Raw genomic sequence first — 24,301 nt, forward strand, 5'->3', positions numbered from 1 at the left:
GTGAAGGTGGTAACACTTCATATGAGAGAAGAGGGAGTAAGAAACTGGAAGGACACAATGTGAGCCTTTCTACTCTTTGCCTAGCCTTTATTAAATAGTACATACAAACTTTTGTGCTTCCAGTAGAGAACATTTTTACCTATTTGTTTCAAAAAACCCAAACAACCCAAAACAATAGAATTCCTTTAAAAATCAAAACAAAACAAAAAAATAAATAGCAAGCTTTGTGTAGCTTTATTTCACAAAACTTCCTCTCCCCAAAAGGACATGGAGATAATATTTTTTTTAATCTATATCAATTAAGCATAGCAAATTAGAATTGTTTTCTAATTAAAGATTCTATCTGTGGCCTGACAAGGATGGCAGAAGAGCTCCAGCAACTCTTGCAGAAGCAGTGAGATGCCACAGCCACAGCTTTTTTATCTCTACCCATCTGCCCTCCCCCAACACAGTTAGCAGAAGATGCTATGTCCTTGTGTCTCAGCTACTGTACTGTAAAGTGCCATTTTTCAGCTTGAATTGCTGATAAAGAGGAGCTACAGCTAAGCTACCAGACCTTACAGTGGAATGAATGAAGTACAGGCACATGTTCACTTCTGCTGACACAGCTATGAGAAGAACCAGAAAAGCTGATGCTCTATGCTGTTCCAGCAGCAGCCACATCTGCTACCTAGTACCCAGCTGCTGCTTGCCTCCTAATCATCAGTTTTAAAGGTTATGAACCCAAATTAGAGCTTTTGTCATACAGTCCATGACAGGTTTCCATGAGGAAGTTATTGCAACTTTAGCTATTGCAGCCAAGCAAAAACCAGAACATTGTCCAAAAGCTCTTTTTTTCATTTCAAAAGGAGAAATAAAATGCAATTATACAGAATAGAAACCTGCAACTTTGACTGAAACACAGTGATCTCAGAGTACCTCTTGGCCACAGGGACCAGTAGGGACAGGAAAGCCCAGCTTCAAACCACTTATATGGGAAGCAATTTTAAACAGACACTGGGAACAGAAGTATCCCAGCACTGTGGACTCCCTATAAATCCTTTTTCAAGTAAGGCAGGCAGTGCTCACACCTCTAGAAAGCAATGCCATCTTCTCATAGAGGAGTGCCAACTTCTTGGTGGGAGATGGTATACATAAAGGCAGAAGAGTTCTGCTGAAACATCCAGTTAATATCTGCTTAACGTGTGTAGTCAAGCACTTGTGGAGCACTGCAGGAGTGGTTCTGGTGATGTTTGCTTTTGTTGTTTTATTTGTTGGGGTAATATTTTAAATAAACTCATGCAACACATGAAAGGTAGGGGCAAATTGTTTTTCCAGGCATCCACCACATTGCCGGCAATGAGATGTGCCACAACAGCGAGTGTTAGCTCTAGGCAGCTGTTACCTACAGGTCAATGGCGTTTATAATAGAAAATCTTTCATACACAGTGTTATGAATAAAATTGCACTTGATTTTGTTAAAAACTCATATCACTGTAACTTTTCTAAATATTTCCTTTCTGGCATCTTAATTTTCTTCATCATCACAGGAGCTTCTCTCTAAAACTCTCATGCATATTGGACACATGACATACAACAGCTGTTGTTATCTACCAGAAAATGGGTCTGTTGTTTCTTCAGTGCTTATTTCTATCTGTCCCCACCCTCCCCCCAAAAAGGTACAGGCAGTTCACCTCTAAGTGTCAATTGTAACATTGAAATATAAACTCCTCAAGCAGACATTAGGAATTTTAGTTTCACAGATTAAATATTTGAAAAGTTACAGAAGGTGCTGGAATAGTACACATCACAATTGCTTAAAAATCCAAACTTTCAGCAACTTTAAATTCAAATTTCCAAAAGGTTTATAATGTCCTTGTGAACTTCTTCCACAGCAAGACACCCTCCATGACATTAAAGCATCAAACTTTCAAGGCTGAGATCAAGAGACAAATCAGCAGGATGTACTTGCTCCACCAAGCAACTTTAAAAGAGGTGTCTCCACTTCCAAGAGCACTTCCTTCATTCCATTTTGGACCTTTCAAAGTGGGTAATCATTCTTTCCTGGAAAGTAAAATACCCAATCTTGTCATTTTCCCCAGTAGATTTATATTATTGAGAATGTGCACGTTCACAACAAACAACACTTGTATGCATTTTAAGTCAGGAGTCAAACTTACACAGCAGATACACCACTTCTTTTAGAACACATTTGTATTCTAAGAAGCTGTATCACGGCTGTTCCCACTACCCTTCCCCTCTTGTAGTATTTTACTGTTGCAATGACACGAGCAGAGTCCAGTTCTAATAAGGCAAGACCTTATCAGCTGACTCGTGACTCCTCTGCTATGTCAGAGGACTAATTTGAACTGAAGATTTCCTTACTAACCTCATCTGAATCCAGAAGAGCTGGAAGAGCACTGCAGTGGGGGGAAAAAAGTTAAAATAATTAGAGCACATACTAAGAACATACTGACAACCATTTTCAACCTTCCATTGCTTTTTAGGGCACAGAAAAGAAACAATGAAGACAGAAGTTTCAATTTAACAGAAATTAGAGAAAGACACACAAAAAAAGAACCACCCAAGGAGTATCCTCAATGACCTTCACAGTTTCAAAATTCTATTTTGCATCTTATTACTAAATGAACAATTTCCAAGTTGCCAAGAAATAAGCTGCTTCACTCATACAGGAACATTACTGAACTGCACTGAAGACATTTATAATATGGGACCATGTTGTAAAAACATGTCCCAGAAGTCAAACAAGTTCTACTGGTACTTCAGCCGTGCCAGCTAAACAGATCCTCCATCTATTGGGATCTTGGCTCTTCACAACCCTGATCACACTCTCAGAAACAGAAAAACCTGCAGCAGATTACCTCAAAGTGCCCTTTCCTAGTTTATAGCAGTCTAGTTCTTTTTTTCCTAAGGAATCCTGTCAGTCTTAAAAAAACATAAGTACTAGAACTGGGAAAATCAAATTCAATTGAGAAAATGCACTTTTTTTCTCTTAAAATTTCACCTAATTTCTTGTCTTTACCTAAGTGCAGGCAAAGTTTCATACTTCAATCCAGATCCTCTGCCAAAATTACTTGTTCAAATTTGTGAACACACTTTCCTATGAACTTCAGTTTTGTTATGAAAAATATAGACAGAGACACTGACACTTCTAGCACGTAGAAGTCATTAAAAGCAGAAGAGATATAGACAGCATACATAGCTGATTATATTACCACAAGCAGAAAAATGACATCTGATGTTCCAGATAAAGCTGAAAACTGGATTATGTTATTCCATGGTTTACATTCAGCAAGATACTCAGAGGTCTTTTCAGAGCACTAGAAAGGGGTTTGTTTGTTCTTTGTTTTCTGGATTTATGCATACTGTTTTAACTTTAGTAAAATGCAGTCCAGTCTACGGTTTCACATTCCAAGAGACTGTTCCTTAAGTCAGCCTGTGTGCAACCCCAGCAGACTGCATACAAGGGATCAGAGGCCAGTGCCAGGCTGAACCAGTCTCTGCCCATGGAAGTGCAGCATACAAGAGATAAGGCACTCTAATGTATTCCTGTGGAAAGAGAACCTGCCTTTATTGTGATTATAAAAATACTCACACATCTGTCACTGATGAAGGAACGTTCTCTTCTACCCACTTCAGGTCATCCTCTTGCTACAAGTACAGAAATTAAACAGAAAACAAAAGTCAGTTTTCCCACAATGCTGTCATATGCAAACCTTCTTCTTCTCAACCTACCTGACAAAAACCAATATATTTGTAATTTCAGTTAAAAACTTAAAAATAAACAAACACAAAAAAACTCCTTCAATTTGTTTTCTGAATTAGAGAAAATAAGGAAAAAAAAAAGTAAAGCAAAACCCCACCCAATTGCTGTGAGCTCTGTAACAGTCCTTATCATCGCCCCCTCGCAAAATAGAAAAGTTTGATTTTCATCTCATCTATCCTCAGGTAAGTAGTATACAGCTGCACCCAACCCTTGAGAAAAACAATGCTAATGACAAAAATATGATTGCTATTATTACAAATTCCCATAGGTTCTTTCAACTTTTAAATTTATGCATGAATTCTATGAAAAGATTGCAAGACATATTTTAGGCCTCCTAGATGAATGTGCAAATATCTTGCTTATAAGCCACACAGGAAAAATGCATGTTCCCCCAAGTATTTAGGAAGGTACATAAAAATATACACATCACCTCATTAATGTAATGAAACACAAATCTCAAAAACATAGGACACTTTATTTAAAATATGGCTCAGCCTCCCTATCAAACTGACAAACTTGTTAAAGTAATGTTTTAATCACTATCATCATTATTGTAACAGTGATAACAGATCATAACTATTGTAATAGTGATAACAATCACTACTGTATTATACTGTATTACACTACACTTAATTGCATTCTTAAAGAACATTCTTAAAGAACAAACTGAATTCTTAAGTTCCTACTGTATTTACAGGAAATCTCATGAGAAATCTGTATTTACTTTCATTTCAGTAGTACTGTGTTAACTTATGATACTTTGACTCACTCACATTCTGAAGCAAACCAAAAAGCTCCCATTTATTGGCTCAAAAGTTGGCATATTTGTGTGCTCCTAATGGCAGTAAATAAAGAAGAGAGGAATCTATATTCTTCCAAGTACAGAGGTCATACTCACAACTTTGTTTGCTTTTACATTCCCATTTGGTTCTTGCTTTGTACTTCTCATTTTCATTCCCTCTGAAGCCAAAAGAAGAAAAAAGATTGGGGTAAGTGAATGATAATTGTTCATAGACTGTAAGTGAAAGTGTTGAGTGTTCCTTCAGGACATTTCATCAGAGTCAAAGAGACACAGACCAGCTAATGATTTAGACTCTCCTCCTTTGAAAGGCTTGCAGTATTTTTTCCTGGCAGGTGGAGTATGTAGTTTTTCCTGAATTTTAAAATTTTACCTAGGAAATATAAATTTCTAGTCCTTCTATTTAAGCCAGACATCAGCAGCATAGAACCCAGACATAGCTCCCAGAGAGGCTGTGGAATCTCCATCCTAGAAGATACTCAAAAGCCATCTGGACACGGTCCAGGGCAATGCGTTCTAGGTGAACCTGCCTGAGCAGGGGGCTTGGACAGGATGACCTCCAGAGGTCCCTTCCAGTCTCAACCATTCTGAGACACAGGCAACTCCCAAAGTGTATTTTACCTACTGACAGCTCACCAGCCACTTGGTTGCCTTAAAAACTGAGAAGCAACGTGCATCTCCCAGCCTGGCAGACAGCCAGATAGTGCTGGTTTGCCAAATGCACCTAATGGATTACACATTTCTCCTCAGCTCCTAAACAAGCCAAACAGCACTGACATAACTGACATAACAGCGCTGACATAACCCAGCATAACTCATTTGTGGACAGACAGCAGTAGGCATGTAGCCCTACCTTTTACACAGCTTATAAAGAGGTGTTAAAATAGACAATTTCACAAATAAACATATTCCCCCCAACATTTACACTGGACATTCCTATGCTAAGCCCTAATGTAGAAAAGGAAGAAGATTTCAGAGACCAGATAATAAATGGAAATTCTTAAATGGGATTTTAAAAGACCTGCACACTGAACTACTACCTACCAACAGTATCTAAGAGATCCTTGTCATCGCAACTGGATTAAAACCTAAGACGTGACATATTTAATCAAAGTCCACTGGACATGGCAAAGCAAGCACAGCAGTAGCAGTGTTTTCAGTGTCAAAGGAAAACCACAGAATTAAACAGACAATGTAAATACTAAACATAAAGCCAATGTTTCCTCTAGAACTCTGTGTATCAATGGCAATTGACTCTGATTTTTTCTGCAGCAGTAAAATTTTTAACAGAGCAAGACACCTTCCTCTAGAGAACTATTTTCAACACTGAAATTGAGTGGGAAAATTTTCTTCTCTTACCAAAGCTTTCCTTTAACATTGGCTCTTTCTGCTCATCATCATCTTCCTCTTCTGACAGTGGTGAGAAAGCAAACCTATAGAAGTGAAAGAATGAAAGCCATCTTAGAATTCTATCTCTTGTCTCCCAAGAGAGCCATTATCCCAACATGGACATGGCTTGATTATTCTGTCTAGTTCGCTGTTTTTAAGACTGATGCTAAACTATATAATCAAAATTTAAGTCACTTCTTTTTAAATAAGTTGAGCACCAGGAACAGACCAGATTTTAAATATGTAACTTCTCTAGGTTTACTTCTCCCCATACACACTGCTTATTCATCAGTGTACAGCAACTAAAAACCACCCACCAGTACTTTTTGAATAAACAAGCATTCCTAAAACCAACTATTTTTAGGAAGAGGTAAAAAAAGTTGAACCTTTGGTTGTTAGCAGATGGTCTCCACAGAATCATGATGACAAAAAGGATCATTGAAAACAATAAACGCCAGATGGCATCATCCACCCATAGCTCTTGCCAGTCCTGTCAAGAAACCAGCAGCAGAAATCAAATATGTTGTGAAACTTTCCAAGGCTGAACTATAGGCATTTGTCAAAGAGGTTTATTACCACAACACTGACAATTTTAGCATGTGTTGCTTTGTGGCAATCTCACTGCCAAATATAAACTTATCAAGAAGCAGCAACTGGAAAAAGCATTTAATATAAACTCACCGACTGACAGTCCACCAGCCTGAACTTCATGGTTGTCCAAATGATGAATACAATAGATGCTGCAATATTCAAACAAACAAGCTGCTCATGACTACAGAAGATGCCAATTCAAACACCCCACTAACAGGATCGTGTTTCCCAAACAAAGATCAAAGACCTGAATATTGAAGTCTTAAAATTAAATTTAATAGTTTTGGAAAATAAGAGATGGCTCTATTGCACTGACCTTAGAAATTTAGGCACAGACCAGTATATTTTACCCATTTTTCTCCACACACAAGACATAAATCAAATATAAAGTATTTAGCCAACTTGTAATTCCTATTTATTATTCTTATATCACTTATCTAGCATTCAAACCATGATTCCATTATCACTTGAAAAATAAAGCTGACCTTGAAGTAACCTTGAAAATAATCTAATTTGCTTGAATGCCTTAAGCATCCAGATCTTGACCCATAACAGTTCCAACACTCAAACTATGCTCTTACCACAGTTTTAGAAGAAACTCCCCTCCACTAAAGTATTTTAAGATGATTAAGAACCAGGTGCTGAAAGAAATGTCATCAGAACTGTTGTTCAAAAGGAATTCACTTTTTTGTTTATTTGTTTAAGTCAAAAAACACAGTCTTTAGAAGTTTTCGGCTCATTGTATTGATAGCAGAAGTATCTGGAAGCACCAACAGATTTATTCTTGAAGTTCAGTTTATCACTACTATAAATGGAAAAAGGAACTCAATCTGTATTCTTCCAGAATAGAGATGGCATTATGTTACAAAACTAAAAATACAGTTTTTTTCAAGAATCACTCTGATCTTCAGACGTCTTAAAAATCCCATAGCATACAGTGATACTGTGATTTCGGAAAAAGTATCCCTGTGAAGTTAACAGCATAATAAACTTTTCCCCCTGGCAGCTCAAAGTGGAACTAAAGTGCTCTGTTAGAGGAGCTGCAGAGAACTGCTGATATTGTTAACATCAGGACTAATAATCGATAATCCTCTGTCTCTGATGTATCAACATGACACTTGACAAATACTGTTAGAAATGAGTCAAGTGTTAGAAATACCAAAAATTTTGATTGTACTTACACAAAGGTCACCAAACTTATAAATTTGCTCTAGTGACCAAAGCCCTATGAAAATGAAAAGTGGTTTTATTTAACTGGAATAATATTTTGCTTACCTGCTACCGCCAAGATGAGTGTGTTGGTGAAGTGCCGATACAAAGACAGTTTCACAACATTCCTTCGAAGTTTTAGCAGCTTCATTGTTTGAGTCAAGCTGATGAATATGTATGGAAAGTCAAGGAAAAGTCTCTGAAGAGACAAGCTGGTCACACAAACTTAGAAGGACACAGACCTTATGATTAACAGCTCTCTCAATCACACACTTAGCCCTCCAAAAAATTAGACCATTCTCAGTAGAAGAAAAGATTGATCCTATGATAAAGGTACCAGAGAGCAAAATCTGTCCTTTTCATGTTGTTTAGTCATCTACACCTATAACTCTTGTCATATAAAGATCCTATCCAAACGTATATTTTGGACTATGGCCCATTCCCTCAGGAAAGTCGTCTGTGCTTTTCATAAGTGAAAAGTGAAATTTGAACTAGAAATTAGTTTAATGCATGTGCACATTTTCTTTTATTTCCACGGTGACAAAACAAGTGCTTAGGAGAGATATTGTGATAGGGGAGAACTGTGGTTTGTCACAGCTGGGCAGCAAGCTATTCACATTTTAAATAGAGCTTTTGTGACTGACTTTCACTAAGAACACTTTACAGGGATTTTGCTATAGACAAGTTCAGCATTTGATGTCAGTTGCTAAAGTCACACAAGATTATGGTTGCTTGCAATGCATATGTCAAGACACCAAAAAATAAACTCTGCCTCATTTTGTCCCTTACTTCAAGACTAGTTTGAATTTTACAAACTTCTATGTTTGATGTTGCTAAGCAACTTTCTCCCCCAAAACATAAACTGAGTCCTTTCTTCAAAGGCTATTGCTCTGGTGCCATGGTATGCTGGACTAGAACAAATTACTTCCATACTCAATAATGAGATTCTGGTAACAGACAGATTATATTCTGGAACAGCTTTACACAGACACATCCAGTTCAACAAAAACTAGGTAAGCAGTAGGCAGCAGAAGCTTACTTACTCAACTGCAGAACTTCTACAACCTTTACCAGAAGTAGAAAAAATATATATACTTGGATCTTACTTTTAAAAAAAGTTCAGCCAAATAAAGACTCAAAAAAACCACCAAAATTCAAAAGAAAACACACCCCATCAAGCAAAACAGTGAAGGATATCCACCAGCACAGGGCAGTATCTAGGAAAGCCAGGGGAATAAAAGCCAAGGAGGCAAGATCATTCTGGGCCTGGAGACAAAGAGAGAGCCAATAAGAACAAACTGAAAAGAAAACAAAGTAGAGAAGGGAGGAGCGTCAGGCTGTTTTATGAGACACCACAAATACGCCACCACAAAACTTCCAAGTTTTACTACAGAAACAGAGGGCTTGAACCAAGAGTTTAGTCCAATGCACAGAGAGGAACTGACAATACCACATTGTCAGTTCTCATTTCTCCACCAGCAAGGCAAGAAGCAGTTTTCCAGATTAAGTCAATCTAGCACTGTTAAAAGGAGTCTCTGCTGAGGCAGTTGCTGTGATTAACTGCTCTGTCCACCTCTATTACAGAAAACTAGCAACCAGCTTGTTAGAGATGTAGTAATTAAATCTTTTACACTATCCATGGATGAACTGCAAGCTCCACTGGCAACTATGAGTTTGACTAAAAAGGCAAAACTTGCCTTTGTGTGTACATCATAAACTTATCAAAGTCCTAACAGAAACAAGAAAAACACCCTTTATTCCATTTAAGCGTAAGACAGAAATAATAAGCTATGAATAAGGTCGTAGCATTCTGCAGTTTTTAAAAGGATATCCACAAAATAATACAGGCATCAATCATGGACAGGGCCAAGTTTGCTATCAGAGCCACAGTGTCATAGAAAAACTGGAAAAAGTATCAAATATACAACAGGTTAAATACTTTATCCCAAAAACAGAATAACAGAAATCTACATCCCAAGATGCATTTAACAAATACAGCAGCAGCACCACTCACACATACTTCCCCAGGCACAGCCTCCAAAACCGGAGCAGTGGGAATTCGGGTTGGTGGCTGTTGTTGGGGAGGGGGAGATAAAGCAGCTGTTCACACAAGTACATACAGACAATAGTGCCTGTGGCATATGGGAAAATTCAAGCAGTTATTACTGACCCCTGTGACTCTAAGAACACCTTCCATGCCAGAAAATAACAGATAAAGGGCTCCAGCCATAACTACTTTGTGAAGAGTCACTCCAAGGCGAGGCCTGTAGGAAACAAAGTTAAATTCAGATTAAGTGGGGGACAAAAAATGAAGTCGTGTCAACTTGAATCTAAACATAAGGTATGAAGCATATGAATAAAAGGTCCTTATAACAAGCCATACCTAGATCCAGAAGTATTATTTTGGTGCTTGAAACTTAATATATTAATTCTGACTTATGTATGGTATGATGTGACTAAGGGAGAAACTGGAAACAGTCCTGTTCCTGAGTTAACCTGTCTAGCTTTTTATGATCATTTCATTAAGTCTCATCCCACTTCTTCACCAGTTCCCCCAGCAAACCCACACTTGACTAAAATTCCCACTGTCACCTAGTATGTGTTTTTACCATCGAATACAGCTGTGGACAGACAAATGAGCCACAATCTTACTGAAGCAGATCCCCTCACCTATCAGTAATTCCTGACCTACCCCATTTATAAAAGCTCCACCTCATGCAGAAGGCAGGTCCATAAAGCTCCCATTTCAGTCAGTGGAGCATCTCAACAATGACTCAGAAACCCACCCTACAGGAGCACACAGAAGTAGATGGAAAGAAGAGTAATCACAGTATGGAACTGTCTGGGTTTACTAGTGAAGAAGTCTAGGTCTTCAGAGCACCTAAGTAAAGCACTTACCTTCTAAAAAAGCAAAGTACAGGGAGATGAATATTGCCCTAAATTCTTAAAAAGCAATAGTGAAAGCCCTTTAAATGCAACAAGCCCGTAGCAGAATTACTCACTTGACTATCCCATATCCCAGGCTGACTATGATGACCAGAGTTCGAGCCAACGAGCGCTTCACAGCAGAAAGCAGTTCTGCAAGTATTACTGCTCCTTGAACTACCAAAAGCAAAGAGGAGGAAGTTAGGTCATTAAAATATAATATCTGTTTTATTAACTACTGCCTGCAATTATATTATGAGAGCAGACTCATAATATAATTGAAAGTAGGCTAAAGATAAAGTGCATCATCTTTTTGTTATCTACATCTGGAGTAAGCTTTCAGAAAACATAGGTCATTTGGCATAAGAAATAAGCTACAGAAAAATTTTACATCCAGCCTAGATACTCTCCAAACAAGTCAATCGATAAAACCTTCTGCACCATGGGTATGGCCAATTAGCAAAGTCATAATGACATTTTACCTGCAGAGTTTCATTTGTATGCATCCAGCCTGAAACTCAAAATTAGAGTAGAAGAGTTTTACATAAAGGGAAATCTCTTAAACTGGATTATGAGGCTGTGGGTTGAATACCAAGAGTTACCTACAGTGCTATCAAGTTGAACAAGGAGTTTTAAAGTATCTTTCCAAGGCCAATACCAATTGTGAGAAATTAATTACAAGCCACACTGAGCAAGTCCTATTTTATACCTAAAACCAGCACTATAGCATAGCAGCACAGAATGTAGCATTGTATATGCTTTAAGACACCACTCTCAGAAGTCAGAGAAAGCAACAGTATTTTAGCTTCAGAAGAACACAGAGGATAATGTTTACATTTAAAAATACAGGAACTCTGGTTCCCTGCTCTTTGTTTTGAAACAATCCTCAAGTAATCATGCAGTTAACATCTATCTGCCACCCCAATTTAGCAAAAGCCATTAGTGCTATGTCCCCTCAATTATCCTGCACAATGCAACTGCCACCTACCGGATTCGCCTGTGTAGCGGATGTTCTGGAACTCAGCATAGAAAACCGCTTTCTCGAGCATTCCCAGGAAGATAACAGCACCAATCCAGAACTGGATCCTCAGAAGATCCCGCCAGTAACAGGCTGACCACGCAAGCCACAGAACCCCAAAGAATACGTATACAATACACATCACCATGAAAAACTATTACACAAAAAGAAGAAAGAAAAAAGAACTTTAGAACCAGAAAAATAATTTCCTCGTTTCCGTTCCACAGCTGTAAGCCAGCTCTATTTTCTCCCCTAGTACAGCAACTTGGGAAGTTTGAAAATAGACAAGCACTGTTTCATTTGTCTTCTCTGGACTCTTAACAGTGAGAGTCTAATTTCTCACTACCAACAAGGGGAACGAGAATAACTGAATTTCGACACAATTTCTCCCTTGAAGAATAGTCCGCCAATTTATTCACAGGTAATTTTTTTCTAAGGAAGATACATGCTACTAGATTCCAAAAAGTTAAGAATTCAAGCAAATCATCAAGTACTACAAACTCTAGTTACATTCATGTATTGTTCCATTAATAATTTCATCATACATTTACAGTACTCTGAAAATAAACTCACAGGCCACCTTTAGACACCATTCCACAGAACAGAGATAAGCAACAACTGCTTGAATGCCCTTTGTTCAAATAATTTGACAACTTTTCTCAACAGTTGATTTCCAGCACTCAATTTTTCACTCAGTTTTAGGGCAGAAAAAAAACTGCAGCTGAGAAAGAAATCCAGATACTCATTTAAATATTAATGTTTTGCGATTTTTGTTCGGTTCAGTGTTACTTGCTTCACAAAAAACTTTTCACGGTATGTCTCATACAGCAAACAATAAGCTTGAAAATGTTACTCAATGCTGAATTTTCTAATCATCCAAAGCAAGTTAAAATTTTCTAAAGGACACTAATTTTAAGAATAAGAATTGGGAGAGAGTAAGACATTAAGTGAGTAGCAGGAAGTAGTTAGCCAAAGCATAAGACAGTGCTTAATAATCAAGCAGTCTCCTCTTTCAGAAGGAATATTTTTTTCTTTAAACCAAGAAAACACTGAAATTAGCTGCACAATCTGTCAAAACCTTCACAAACTGAAAGCACCTTCCTTAACAGAGTAGCTCACTGATCCTTACACATTTTCACACTGACCAATCCATGCAGTTCAAATGATAAGAACCTAGTCGAGACAGTTCACATGCAGGTGCTCCACTGAGAAAACATTTAGAGATACAGATTCTTTTCTGGTCCTGCCACATGGGATATTCACACTGGTGAAATATATTTCAAGAGAGCTGCTGGAGGCTTTTTGCTTCTGCAGAATGTGTGTTTCAGAAACGCTGCCAGGCTCCACTATTGACAGGCTGCTCTTGCCAATAATGTCAGGCTAGAGACCTTACTTGTTATTGATCCCCAGCTAAAGTCTGTCTTCACTACTTAAACATTTTAAGTTCCTTTATTGTTTAGCCTTCTCAACAGAAGAAACTAGAAACCAAGTCAATAACTCCTTTGAATAAAAAGAGGATTAGCTCTTTGTAGCTCACTTATGCTTTCACTGCTAGGCAAGTATTAAAGACTTCCTCATGGGGCGTATGGTGGAGGAAGCAAGATTAAGCTGTGAAAGAACAAAGAAATTACTGACAAATGAAAAGAGTAGCTGCAAACAAAAGCATAGAATAGCAGTTTTTCTAAGATATAAGCTAAGGAGAATAACAGTGCCAGTAAAACTTCCTAGTTTAGAGCTAATAATACTGATAACTTCAGGAACTACACATTAACAACTGTTAATTCAGATAATCCAGAGAAAGACAACGTTGGCAGCACATACAAGGAACTTAAATCTGTGTCTATTTTCCCTACCCTGTACTCAGTACAAAAAAACCAAACAAAACAAAACAAACTACTCAATCAAACAAAAACAGTCCATCAAACCAAAAACATCTTCAGCTAAGTAACTTTTTCTCCTGAGACACAGGCTCCGTTTCCTGAGGTATTACAGCAGAGTATTTAATTGACATTCAAATCAACTGATAATTTAACAGATCAAAGAAAAGTTGGTTTACTTACAATCATCAGAGGGTAGTCTGCAAGTGAAAGATACTCATACGGCCCCTTCAGTTCTACTGTCACTGTCAAAAGACAATCCAATAAGCAAAAGCCAGGACTTAATTGACTTGCATTTAAGCGTAAAGAAATTCCACATCTTCACACGGCCTTTAAATCTAATTTGCACTTTAATAAAGACAGCTAAGACCCATAACATACTCAGCCAAAAGCATGCAGTTAAAATTACACACCCCATTGCCAAGTAACTCATGGCAGTACTTAAAAGTAATTTTTGCTGGAGATTCATGGATAATAGGAAAAATTCAGAAACATGTAAGTTCACTTTTTAAGGGGATTCTTAAACTTCACTGAAGTTTGAATAGGTTATCAATGTAGAATAGAATAGAAATAATTATGATTTTTTTACTCTATGTTTTGACTTATTAGTATAGATCAGGCTCAAAATTGAAATGCCTGGAATTGACTCTCCTTCATTTCTATCAGTAAACTAACAAAACAGTCTTAGGATCTTCAAGACAGAAGCCTCCTTTCTTAAATGAGACACCTCTTTTCTTAAATAAGCTGTAGTAATATTCTTCCTACATGAAGTAAAAGTGTCTTATGAAATTGAACCATACGGTATATACTGAGTACCTTAGACTGGGAATACATAAAAACAGTGCTGCATTTTCAGTATAAAGAACTATCTTACTTGTAAAGAGCTTGTTCTGATATGTGGAAGGCGTTGTTCTCTCAGCTCTTTTAAGTCTGGCAGTAGAATCCTTTGCAGTTATAAGTGCAATTTGCACAATAAATATATATGGCCCATCTCGCCAAGTTTTGATAACAGCATTCAATGCCTGAAAATAAAACATCACCACATAAACAGTGCACAGTCAAGATGACAAAAAAAAAGAAAGAAGTAGACTAGCCATATATAGGTGTTGACTTCCATGTAAATATAAATTTCGTCTTTTCCAAGACCTAAAACTTGCTAATAAATACCTGATATGTAAATTTTAAATGTATTTATTAGACATAACACTTAAAATTTAGGTTTTTGAATCCAGAAGAATCTTCAAAGACCTGGGAGGTGATCAGGACTTTTTTTGCAAATTTAACCCTGGCTTATGGCAAAAGTACTCAAAGGTACTACAAAAGCTACAAAGAATTCAAGAAAGCATCACACTCCTTTCCATTACAGAAGCATTAGGACCACCACTGAGATTCCCGCTGAAGCCAATTGCTTGGGAATTGCAGAGCTACAAAGCTCATCTCCTTCGTAAAGGCTGAATTTTACAGCATAATACAGAACTACCTGAGAGGCAAAAGATTTCCACAGTAGCCATTTCCTACGGACACGACTACTACAGTCCCTGCAACAGCTCTCTTACCTGCAAAGCTCAAATCCTGCCAGTGAATAGAGAAACCTTGACCAGAAAAATATTCACACCATAAAACAAATTAGAGATCTCTTTGATTTCCAGTATACAAAACTGTTAATTCCACAACTGAAGAAGCTCTAGACTTCTCAGAAACCACAGTATTTACTAAGAGCTTTAAAGTTAAAACTAAGACCATCTACATGAATGCCAGTCCCATGACTACTGCAGAACTGCAACAAAGATTTTTGTAATGGCCTCTCCAAGAGAGATGCGGTATTAAGAGCATGCATTTCTTTTAAGAAACCTCTTGATTACAAGACCCAAAGCAAATAGAATATTATATATTAAAAAAAAGAGTTTATGCTAATAATAACTAAACATAAAACTTAGAAATACGGTAAACTTGAAAGAAAATTATATACACAAATTTTGCCTTTAAAATACCACATTTTCTTGCTGCATTGATTCTACACTTCACAGTTGCACACATCTACTTATGTTTTAGCTTTAAAATAAATGGTCCTTTAAGTACACAAGGAATAAAATACATTTTCTTTCTTGGCATCCAGGACATTAAAGTTATTTTGAAAATTGTTCCTGGTTAAGTCTTGAACATTATATATAATAAAAATACTAAGGTACTTTGAAAATCAAAATAATCACTCAATTTTTTAAGTACAATGTTTAAAAAAAACTGACTAAAGACAAAACTAAATGTATTCTGTAAGAATTAGTCATTGTTTAAAGATAATTTTAAAGAAGTCATCATTTAAAGAAGGTAATTTCAATTACTATTTCAAATTACAATAGAAAAATAAATTTAATTTTTAATTATACTATTATTTGGAATGGTATCAGTTCTGTATTTCACATATAGAAGAAGCAGTTACTCTGTTTTCTGTTTTTCCACCAAGCACTATCTAGCTTCAAGCTAAAAACTCCCAGTGTCAAAAAACCATAGAATATGCTACCAGCAATTTCTTATACAAAGAAATATTAAAAAAAGCAAACCAAAACAAAGTAAGGCTGATGAATTACAAGCCATGCTTAAATTCAGTATACATACAGTTTTATCTGTCACCATTGTGTGATTTCCTGCACTCTCCTTCTTATCTTTTAAGCCCTTAGGGGGAAGGAAAAAAAACAAAACACAGTAAAATGGATAAATCAATATGCCAAAGCTGCCTCTTCCATGACTACACTCACTCATTAGAAGGAAATGAAAATTACCTCTTGTTTCTCAGGAGAGAGAGGCTCTGGATGAACAAATTCTTTATAGAAAATCTGCAAGATAAAAGAAAGGTAAAGCATTTATAGACACTTTATAGGCACTTCACAAATTAACATGTCATTACCAGAACAGCTTCCAGTAAACTTCATTGTTCTTTGAATAGCTGTATTAGAGAGCATTTATTTTTCTAAATAAAGCAATTGTCCATTTATGCAGGGAGTCTTGAATACTTAATGTTTTGTAATTTGAGAGCTACCTTTCCTCCCCTCAAGCAACAGGTATCTATTTTTAGGAACTAGACATGATAGTAGTGAAGTTAATTTTGGTTTTGAAATATGAATCAGTTTGGTATCCCCATTACTAGACAAAGTCTACACAGATAGAGGTTTTGGAGATTCCTGCCTTCATCTATGCACAAGAAAATCCTTAGGTGAGTGCCTAATAGAGATCCAGATTTTGCCAACTCTCCTGAACCATGGTGACTCAAAATGTAGTGAAACTGCTATTCCACAAGAAAAAAGCTTCTCTCTTCTAGAGAAGAAATTTCTGTGAAATTTCAGAAATTAGTATTTAAGAATATATTGTTACAAATTCAGTACACTTTTCAGAGGAATTGGATGAGGAAGACGTAAAACCTTCAAGACTTTCAAAAGCATGTTTAGTTAGGATGCCAAAGTTCATGTTACACAGCTAAACCCATAAAATCTCTCCTACAAAACCAAGTAAAACTAGAATTGACATTTCTCATATTATTAAACATAATAAAGCATGCATCATAGAGTTTCTTTTTTTTTTAAAAAAACCTTTCAAGCCATCTTCACACATCAAAGGAATTACAGGCATGCAAGCAGATTACTGAAAGTCATATTTAGGCATTGGTCTTTTTTCTAAATTAAAAAACCCAAACTACTAAAAGCAACTCAAAGCACTCACAACTAGGTTCAACAGTTATGAGACATTTCCCGGTATTTTCTATCCATAATTTTTTGTCTAAATGATGAGTGGCTGAACACAGATTCAACACCCCATAATCTGTTTTCAGCTCTTAAGTACACTATTGAAGAATGACAGCAAATTATACTGGTATTGTCATCAGCCTGATGTTACACAACTGGTGTAGAGCTGACGTCTGCACATTACTTCCCTGTGCTAATTTTGCATTGTCTTCTTGCTTTCACTTGAATTATTAACATATTCTAGCACTACTATTTTTCATTTTTAACCAGTGCTTAAGTAACTTATTTCTCAACATTCATTTCCACTATTCTAAGTGAACATTATTTAAGTAATAAATGCCAGTCCTTTACTGATTCAAGTTTAGTGGGATCTTTACTCTGCTGCCACTTCTACTCAATTTGCAGTAGCCTCCTGTAAATGAAATAAATTCAGAATACAAAACCACACACTAAAAGAAGCATTGAATTTTACATGACTTTTACAGTGATTTGGTTGGGGTTTTTTCACTACCATGAGCCAAATGTTGAACAGCAAGCCAGAAGTAAAGGAAAATTAAGAAATAATCATCACAGCTTGGTTGTCATAAACAGATAAAAAATTACCTCCTGACCTATAGTGATACTTACATAGGATGCTAACAGATCTAACAGAAATTACCACCTTCTCTATACATTTTATAAGACAGCGGAGCAAACTCTGAGGTTTCTACCCATACCTGAGGCCTGAAGAGCTCAGAGCAGTTAAGAAAGAGGAGAGAAGCAGTGGCATAGTATCCTGACCAACCGGGATGCTCTTCAGCTGTAGTCCCAAAATAGTTATCTGCTTGTTCATCCTGCCAAACAGAATAGAACTTAGGTTAGCATCAAGTATTTCAAACAGTTTATCTCAGTAGATAGCTGAAAGACCTGGAAAGCTCCATAGTTTCACTCTGCACACACTCTTAAATCAAATTTAGTAGAACAAAGGCAGGAAAACCACACAAGACTATAAAAATGATGGTATACAGGCTCTGAGTAAGAATGAAAAAGTGGAGGTGCAGCAGAAAATATAAATTCAGAAATAAATTAAGTAATAAAGTAAGTCTACAGAAACAAACTGCACTATTATTTTAAAGAGTGAAGACTCAGTCCTGTGTCAAATTAGTAGTTACAACTGCCATAATTAATAATTTAAGTAAACATGGAAGAATATTAACCATAGAAATCACAATGATGTTCCACCACATTCGACAAAAACACTATACATTTTACACAAATTGCTAATGCTTGCAATATACATCCGCAAAGAACAGAATTTAAAATTAACATGTAAATATTCAATTTTTTCTATTCACTGTCATTAAGTATCCCTGCAAATATTTTCAACTACTATAACTCACTTATTTTAAAGTCAATGTATTCACTTAGGTTCCTGGGATTAAAGCAATTTTGACAAACACTTCCACCTGATCGAAAATCCCCAAAAAGTCAGCAATTGCAGCAAGCCTTCAATCATTTCAATTCTATTCCAGAAATTTGTTATCTTCTAATGGAAGAATTTCTTCCAGGCCCAAATCACAGCATGGATGCAAGGGAGACATCTCTAACCCCCTCCTCCCAAGATCTGCTTACCCCTAAAAATCATAACCTGTTTTTCCACAGAATTCTTACCCCAAAGTTGAAGACTTCATTGTAGCAGTCAGAGTATCTTAAGTACCAAGTAACATTGAAACCCTGGGAGGGTTCACAAGCTTTTTCATCTCCTTCAACTAAAAAAAACCAACCAAACAAAAAATTAAACATGAGATATGTAAGACACCATCTGCCTTCCAGGTTTCCAGGTCTTTCTTCCCATTCTGTGCAAAACCAACATAATTAAATTTTAAATATGAAACTGAAAGCAAAACAATAGAAAAATATTTTCCTCAAGTTATTCATTACTGTTCAGTGAAAGAAAGAAGCATGTGAACAGAATTCCATTAGAATACTATACAATTCTATTAAAGAGCTGAAGATCATTTGGAAACTTTTTTTTCTGAAGACAATCAAGGATGTTTCAGCAACTGCAAACACCACACATGAACAGCAGTGCCTCCAATACACAAAAGGGACCTCCCTTTCAGAGATAGGGCCACATGTAACAGGCAGAGAAACCTAGGAACAGGATAATATAAGAAATTTCTATATATAATTTAAATATACCAATGCCATCACCAAGGAAATGAAGGTAAGATTGTGCCAGTCAACATCTACCCTCCCAAAAGACAAACAAGGTATCTACACCTCAGCCCATGCTATCAAAGCTGCAATGCTGCCTTAAACAGCAATAAGACAACTTTGCTCTTTGATTTTATTTAGTAACAACATGCACAAAAAGTGAAACACAAGACTTTCCCCTTGTCAGGAAAGGTTGTGTGGGTTTTTGTGTTTCAAATCTCATTCTTAAACTAAAGCCCAATGAAGAGAATTTGACATTAAGAAGGCAAGTTTGACCCTTAAATAAAATGAGCAGTGACTATTCAGTCTTGGAAGAGCGATTTAGATGATTTACATTTGTGTTTCTTCAGTCAACAAGTGGCAAGACTTATGAGTTAACAGAATACTTGCACTGGCTAAGAAGTTCCCCCAACTTCACAGGCAACATTCATATCAGAGGATGCAACCACAGCTATCTTACATATACACTCTTAAGGAATGCTCCCATACGAGCACTGCAGGTAGAAAAATCAATCAGAAGGAAAACCCTGCCACATGGTATTAATTGACTAATCCCACTCTACACCTCCTGAGCACTGAAACACATATACGTACAGCTAAAAACTCAACAACTGCATTTTTAATACCAAAAATTTAAGCAAAATCACTGAAAGAAAGGATTTTCCTTATGACACCCTCTGGTAAGCATGAAAACAAGGCATACATGTTCCACATTGCCCTAGATGTTGCAGAGGGCACAAAAAAGAAACTACAAGGCAGCACAAGCACTACAGCACTACTACATGGGCAGATGGCAAATTCTTTGATGACACAGGCTCTTCTGATAAAACTGCCCAAACGAGGAGTATCTCAAAAAGAGTGCTAGCAAAAAATAAGATTCAAAAATACCTTTCATTCTGTGAAAAATAAATAGGCAACTACATATTCAGCGGTAGCACTCATATATATAAAATAGGTGACTAGAACAATCTGCAATATCTGCAAACATCAAAATTACAGAAATCTTGAAAAGGAAGTACTCCAAAAGTCAGAAGAAGTATCCATGGCATTTACTGAATTCAGCAATATGGAAATCTAAGTTCCTTAGCCATCAAACAAAAGCCAGTAATATTCAACTTGAATGCAGTCTTTGTACTCATTTACAGAGAGCAGGATTTCTATCATGATCATACGCAAGAAACTAAATGCCTTCTAGAACAGCACTTCAGAAAAGGAGATAAAAATAAATTCACTATTGACAACCGTACATGCCAGCACCAATCTTCCCAGTCAGAAGCTGAAAGCATCAGACACCAATATGCCATACAGATTAGGAAAAAAAACCAACCAAACAAAAAAACCCGCAAAAAAACCAAACCAAACCAAAACAACCTCAAAACTAAAATCAAGACGAGGGGAAAAAAAAAGGAGGTAAGGAGATCCAGGTGCTCAAGAAAACCATGAACAACCCATGAGCAAGGAGGGTCATATTGTCCACACGAACATCACACAGCAGATGGAAGAGGCAACAGACAGGAAACAAAAGGAGACCAGTTTCCACAAAGGCATGGGCAGAAAAGAAAAAACACAAAGTTGAAGGTTCCCAGCATCAGATGCAGTTAAAGTTTCACCTAGGCTGAGAAAATGAGTAAGTTCCCAGCCTGTGTTCCTTCCTCTTTCAGTGATTCTTTTTCCAAATTCATGTAAATCTTTCAATCACACTGGTATGTCAAACAGGTGTCTTCACTACAGAATTTTAAAGCTTAATGTCTGCTTAAAGATTGACAATACAGTGTAATTCAATTCCACATCAGGAGTCAGGGGGCTGAATTCTTACTGACAGATCTGCCTTACAACAAATAATTTTTTCCCATGCCTTAGTTCCTTCTCTCAGTTATTTTAGCACAAGTAGATTTACCACACACTTCACTTCAGAGACCTGTACCTTAGGTGACATGTCACTATGAGTACACTATTCCTATTAAACTTTAGACAAAAAAGCCTAAAACCTACCAAAGCACCAAAATGCCCTTTCAACCCTTGCTCCTTTTCCCCAGCAGTAGATTTCTAATTTTGATCTTGCAGCTGTACAGTTGCAATTGTCTCAGTGCAAGATGCAAACCTCAGTGTCCCAGCTACACTTGTCAAGTGGGAAAGCCCAAACAGTGAAGTGATGGACCTTCACTAATAACCACTTGAATTCTACCCTCATGTTTCAGACTCATGTGGGATCAAGAGAAGCATTTCAACAAACTCTCTTTGAAACGCTGTCCCAAGAAGGGCACATATTGGAAATTAAACCTGAAAAACAACAAATACAGACACCAGACAGAGACTAAACAGCTTTCCCTCATAGTAAAAACTGGCGCAACCAACCACTTAAAGTGCTCAAAGTGCATGGCAAAGATTTCACACCTTTCTAAATTAGCTAGTCACTTCTATAACATCTTATTGCCATCTAGATGCTGTCCTTACGCTCACAAGAGGGTATTTCATGGAAACTTTCCTTGGAGCAGTAACCTACATAACCCATAGACCTGGCCAGATCAGCAGAGAACAATACACAGAAGAAATGGGAAGGCTGCCAACATGTTTGCTCGACAGAGCAAACTCAATGATCCCACTCACACACTGGGATCAGGAGGAGAAAACACCTCTCAGGAGAGCTCTGCTGCAGTGTGCAACGTTCCCTTACCACACCCAGAAGCACAAAGCTAAAAAGGAACAAGGCTTCAAAAAAACATTGCCTTCTGTATTCACATCAGTATACTAACAGACCCTGTCCAGCTAGCACCAATCTCAAGGGAATTTAACAAATCTAAGATAGGAAAAGCACACTTCACAGTAGAGAGCAGCACATCCCACACATGATTATCCACTATCTGAAACAAAATGGTGCTCCCATTGCCCATTTTTCCCTCTCCACAGAGAGCATGAATAGAGCCACTAATTTCTGCTACAACCTAAACAGATCTCAACTGGGAAGCTCCAAGGCTGTTAACAGACTCAACCATATCAGAGCTGTGGCTTTCCTGCACTGCTAGATTAGCTGTCACGGCAGCCAGTGCAGTTAAACCCTTCACAGGGTTTCAAGTTCCGAATGTTAAAAATTGGCGGGGTATCAAAAAGCTGAGAGAACAGGTTAATGCCTTGTAACCACTTACATCTCAGGAAAATGGTGGTGTTGCTGAAGAGAATCTTCCCAAAGCTAAACTTCTTCCCCTGCAAAGGCACAAAAAAGGAAGAGATGATAGTGGGCTTAATCCCTTACCAGCCCTAAAATCACAAGCCAAACAAGTTAGAAATTATAAAAAGCAAATACCATTTATTGACAGTCCTCCAGGTGCACTGACAGTGGAGCGTACACATGATGTAGGGCTTTGACACTTTTGTAAATTTAGCAAATTAGCATCATTGACAAGAATCCCCAATTAGAAGTACAGTTAATGAAATAACTCCCCTCTTGGTTTCACCCTCTACTGCAGCCTTCCCCCTGATTCTAGCCCCACGTTACGTCTAAATACATTGGAAAGTGAAATGTCCTTGGCTCACCGAAGAAGTGAGATTATCGTAGGATTCCAGGAATGTGTCTGTCTAACCTAACAGGGTAGGAGAAAATATATAAAATGCAAAAATCTTTTGGGACCAGGTTTAATGTCACTGAGCTTAAGTAAACATAATCTTCCATTCCGAGTTTTAAGCCAATACAGTAATGAAAGAAAATGTCAAATCCGGAGCCAGACTTACTGGACTTTCCAGTCATGCCTCACCACCCTTCAAAATACTCTTAGAGATGGTTTAAGAAGCTTGGGGCTCTTTGATCTGCAAGCGGAATCGACTTCACACTGACATCTGTTGAAATGACTACCATTTTCTTGCTGATTAAATGGTCTGGACCATCCAACAAAAAAAAAATAAAAATTCTGTTTTAAGAACCAACAGGAGTGTTCACAGCAATCTTTCAGTTTTGCTCCTGAAGCTCAAAAGCCTCACATAAAGCGCATATTACGCTCATTGCCTGATAAAGTCCGACTGAATTTGAGGCACAACAGCTTTCCTCCACGCAAACTCCAGGACTCAGGGTTTATCAGAAGTGCCGAAATCCCTTCACCTTCCCTAAGGCACTCCCTCGGTCCAGCGCTGCAGGGGCCCAGCTTTCCCGAGCCCAGGCCACGGCGCTGCCCGACAGTGCGGGCCGCCAGCCCGGCCGCACGGGGGGCGCGGGGCGGCCTCCCCCGCACAGGGCCCACCGAGGCCGGGCACCAGGCCTCCCTCCTCCCCTCGGGCCTCACAGGGGCGGCTGTCCCTCCGCCGCCCATCGGACTATTTCCCGCACAAGTCTTCTCTCCCCTGCCACCACCAGCCGAGCCGCCAGAGAGGGCTCAAGCAGGCAGCAGGGCAGGAGGCAGCCACGGCCCCGAGCCCCCGCACCAACCCCGGGCGAGGCTCCACAGAGGCCCGAGCAGGGACGCTCCCGACCGCAGCCGTCCCGCCGGAGGAAGACGCGCGGAGCAGCCGCGGCCTCCCGCCCGCACGCGTTCGCTCCGACCGTCGCCACACCGGCCGGCCCGGCGGCTGCGGGCCCGGCCCCACTCCCCGCACTCACCAGGAGCACCGGCAGCCGCCATTTGGAGCGCTGCCCGGCGCCCGCCGCGCCCGCCAGCAGCAGCACCGCCAGCAGCCGTAGCAGGACAGCTCCAGGCCGCCGCCGCCCCCCGCATCGCGGCGCCGCCGCCATCCCGCCGTACGGAGGCCGCCGCCGTGCTGGCCGCGCCTCTTCCGCTCCCCGCGGAGGGACGCGGCGGTCGTGGGCCGGCA

General features: G+C 38.5%; 1 protein-coding gene across 2 annotated transcripts; it reads right to left on the reverse strand.

The window, feature by feature from the left end:
- Window positions 1–211: 211 nt before the first annotated feature.
- On the reverse strand, window positions 212–24,301 carry TMEM87A (transmembrane protein 87A). Of its 2 annotated transcripts, none has more exons than XM_058852071.1 (20): window positions 24,090–24,301; window positions 22,648–22,705; window positions 18,959–19,056; window positions 18,025–18,141; window positions 16,352–16,405; window positions 16,188–16,244; window positions 14,449–14,596; window positions 13,758–13,819; window positions 11,668–11,851; window positions 10,757–10,856; window positions 9,925–10,018; window positions 8,948–9,020; window positions 7,821–7,925; window positions 6,636–6,694; window positions 6,341–6,444; window positions 5,925–5,998; window positions 4,665–4,726; window positions 3,596–3,651; window positions 2,369–2,399; window positions 212–2,043 (listed from the first exon to the last, which is right to left on the reverse strand). In XM_058852071.1, exons 1-20 carry the CDS (start codon window positions 24,219–24,221, stop codon window positions 2,002–2,004), a joined length of 1,710 nt encoding a protein of 569 aa, XP_058708054.1. In that variant the 5' UTR covers window positions 24,222–24,301; the 3' UTR covers window positions 212–2,001. The 2 variants fall into 2 exon arrangements, with proteins under 2 accessions (XP_058708054.1, XP_058708046.1); XM_058852063.1 differs by lacking the exon at window positions 8,948–9,020 and adding an exon at window positions 9,582–9,657.

This window comes from Poecile atricapillus, chromosome 1, assembly GCF_030490865.1.
Source record: "Poecile atricapillus isolate bPoeAtr1 chromosome 1, bPoeAtr1.hap1, whole genome shotgun sequence".
Lineage (NCBI taxonomy): Eukaryota > Metazoa > Chordata > Aves > Passeriformes > Paridae > Poecile > Poecile atricapillus.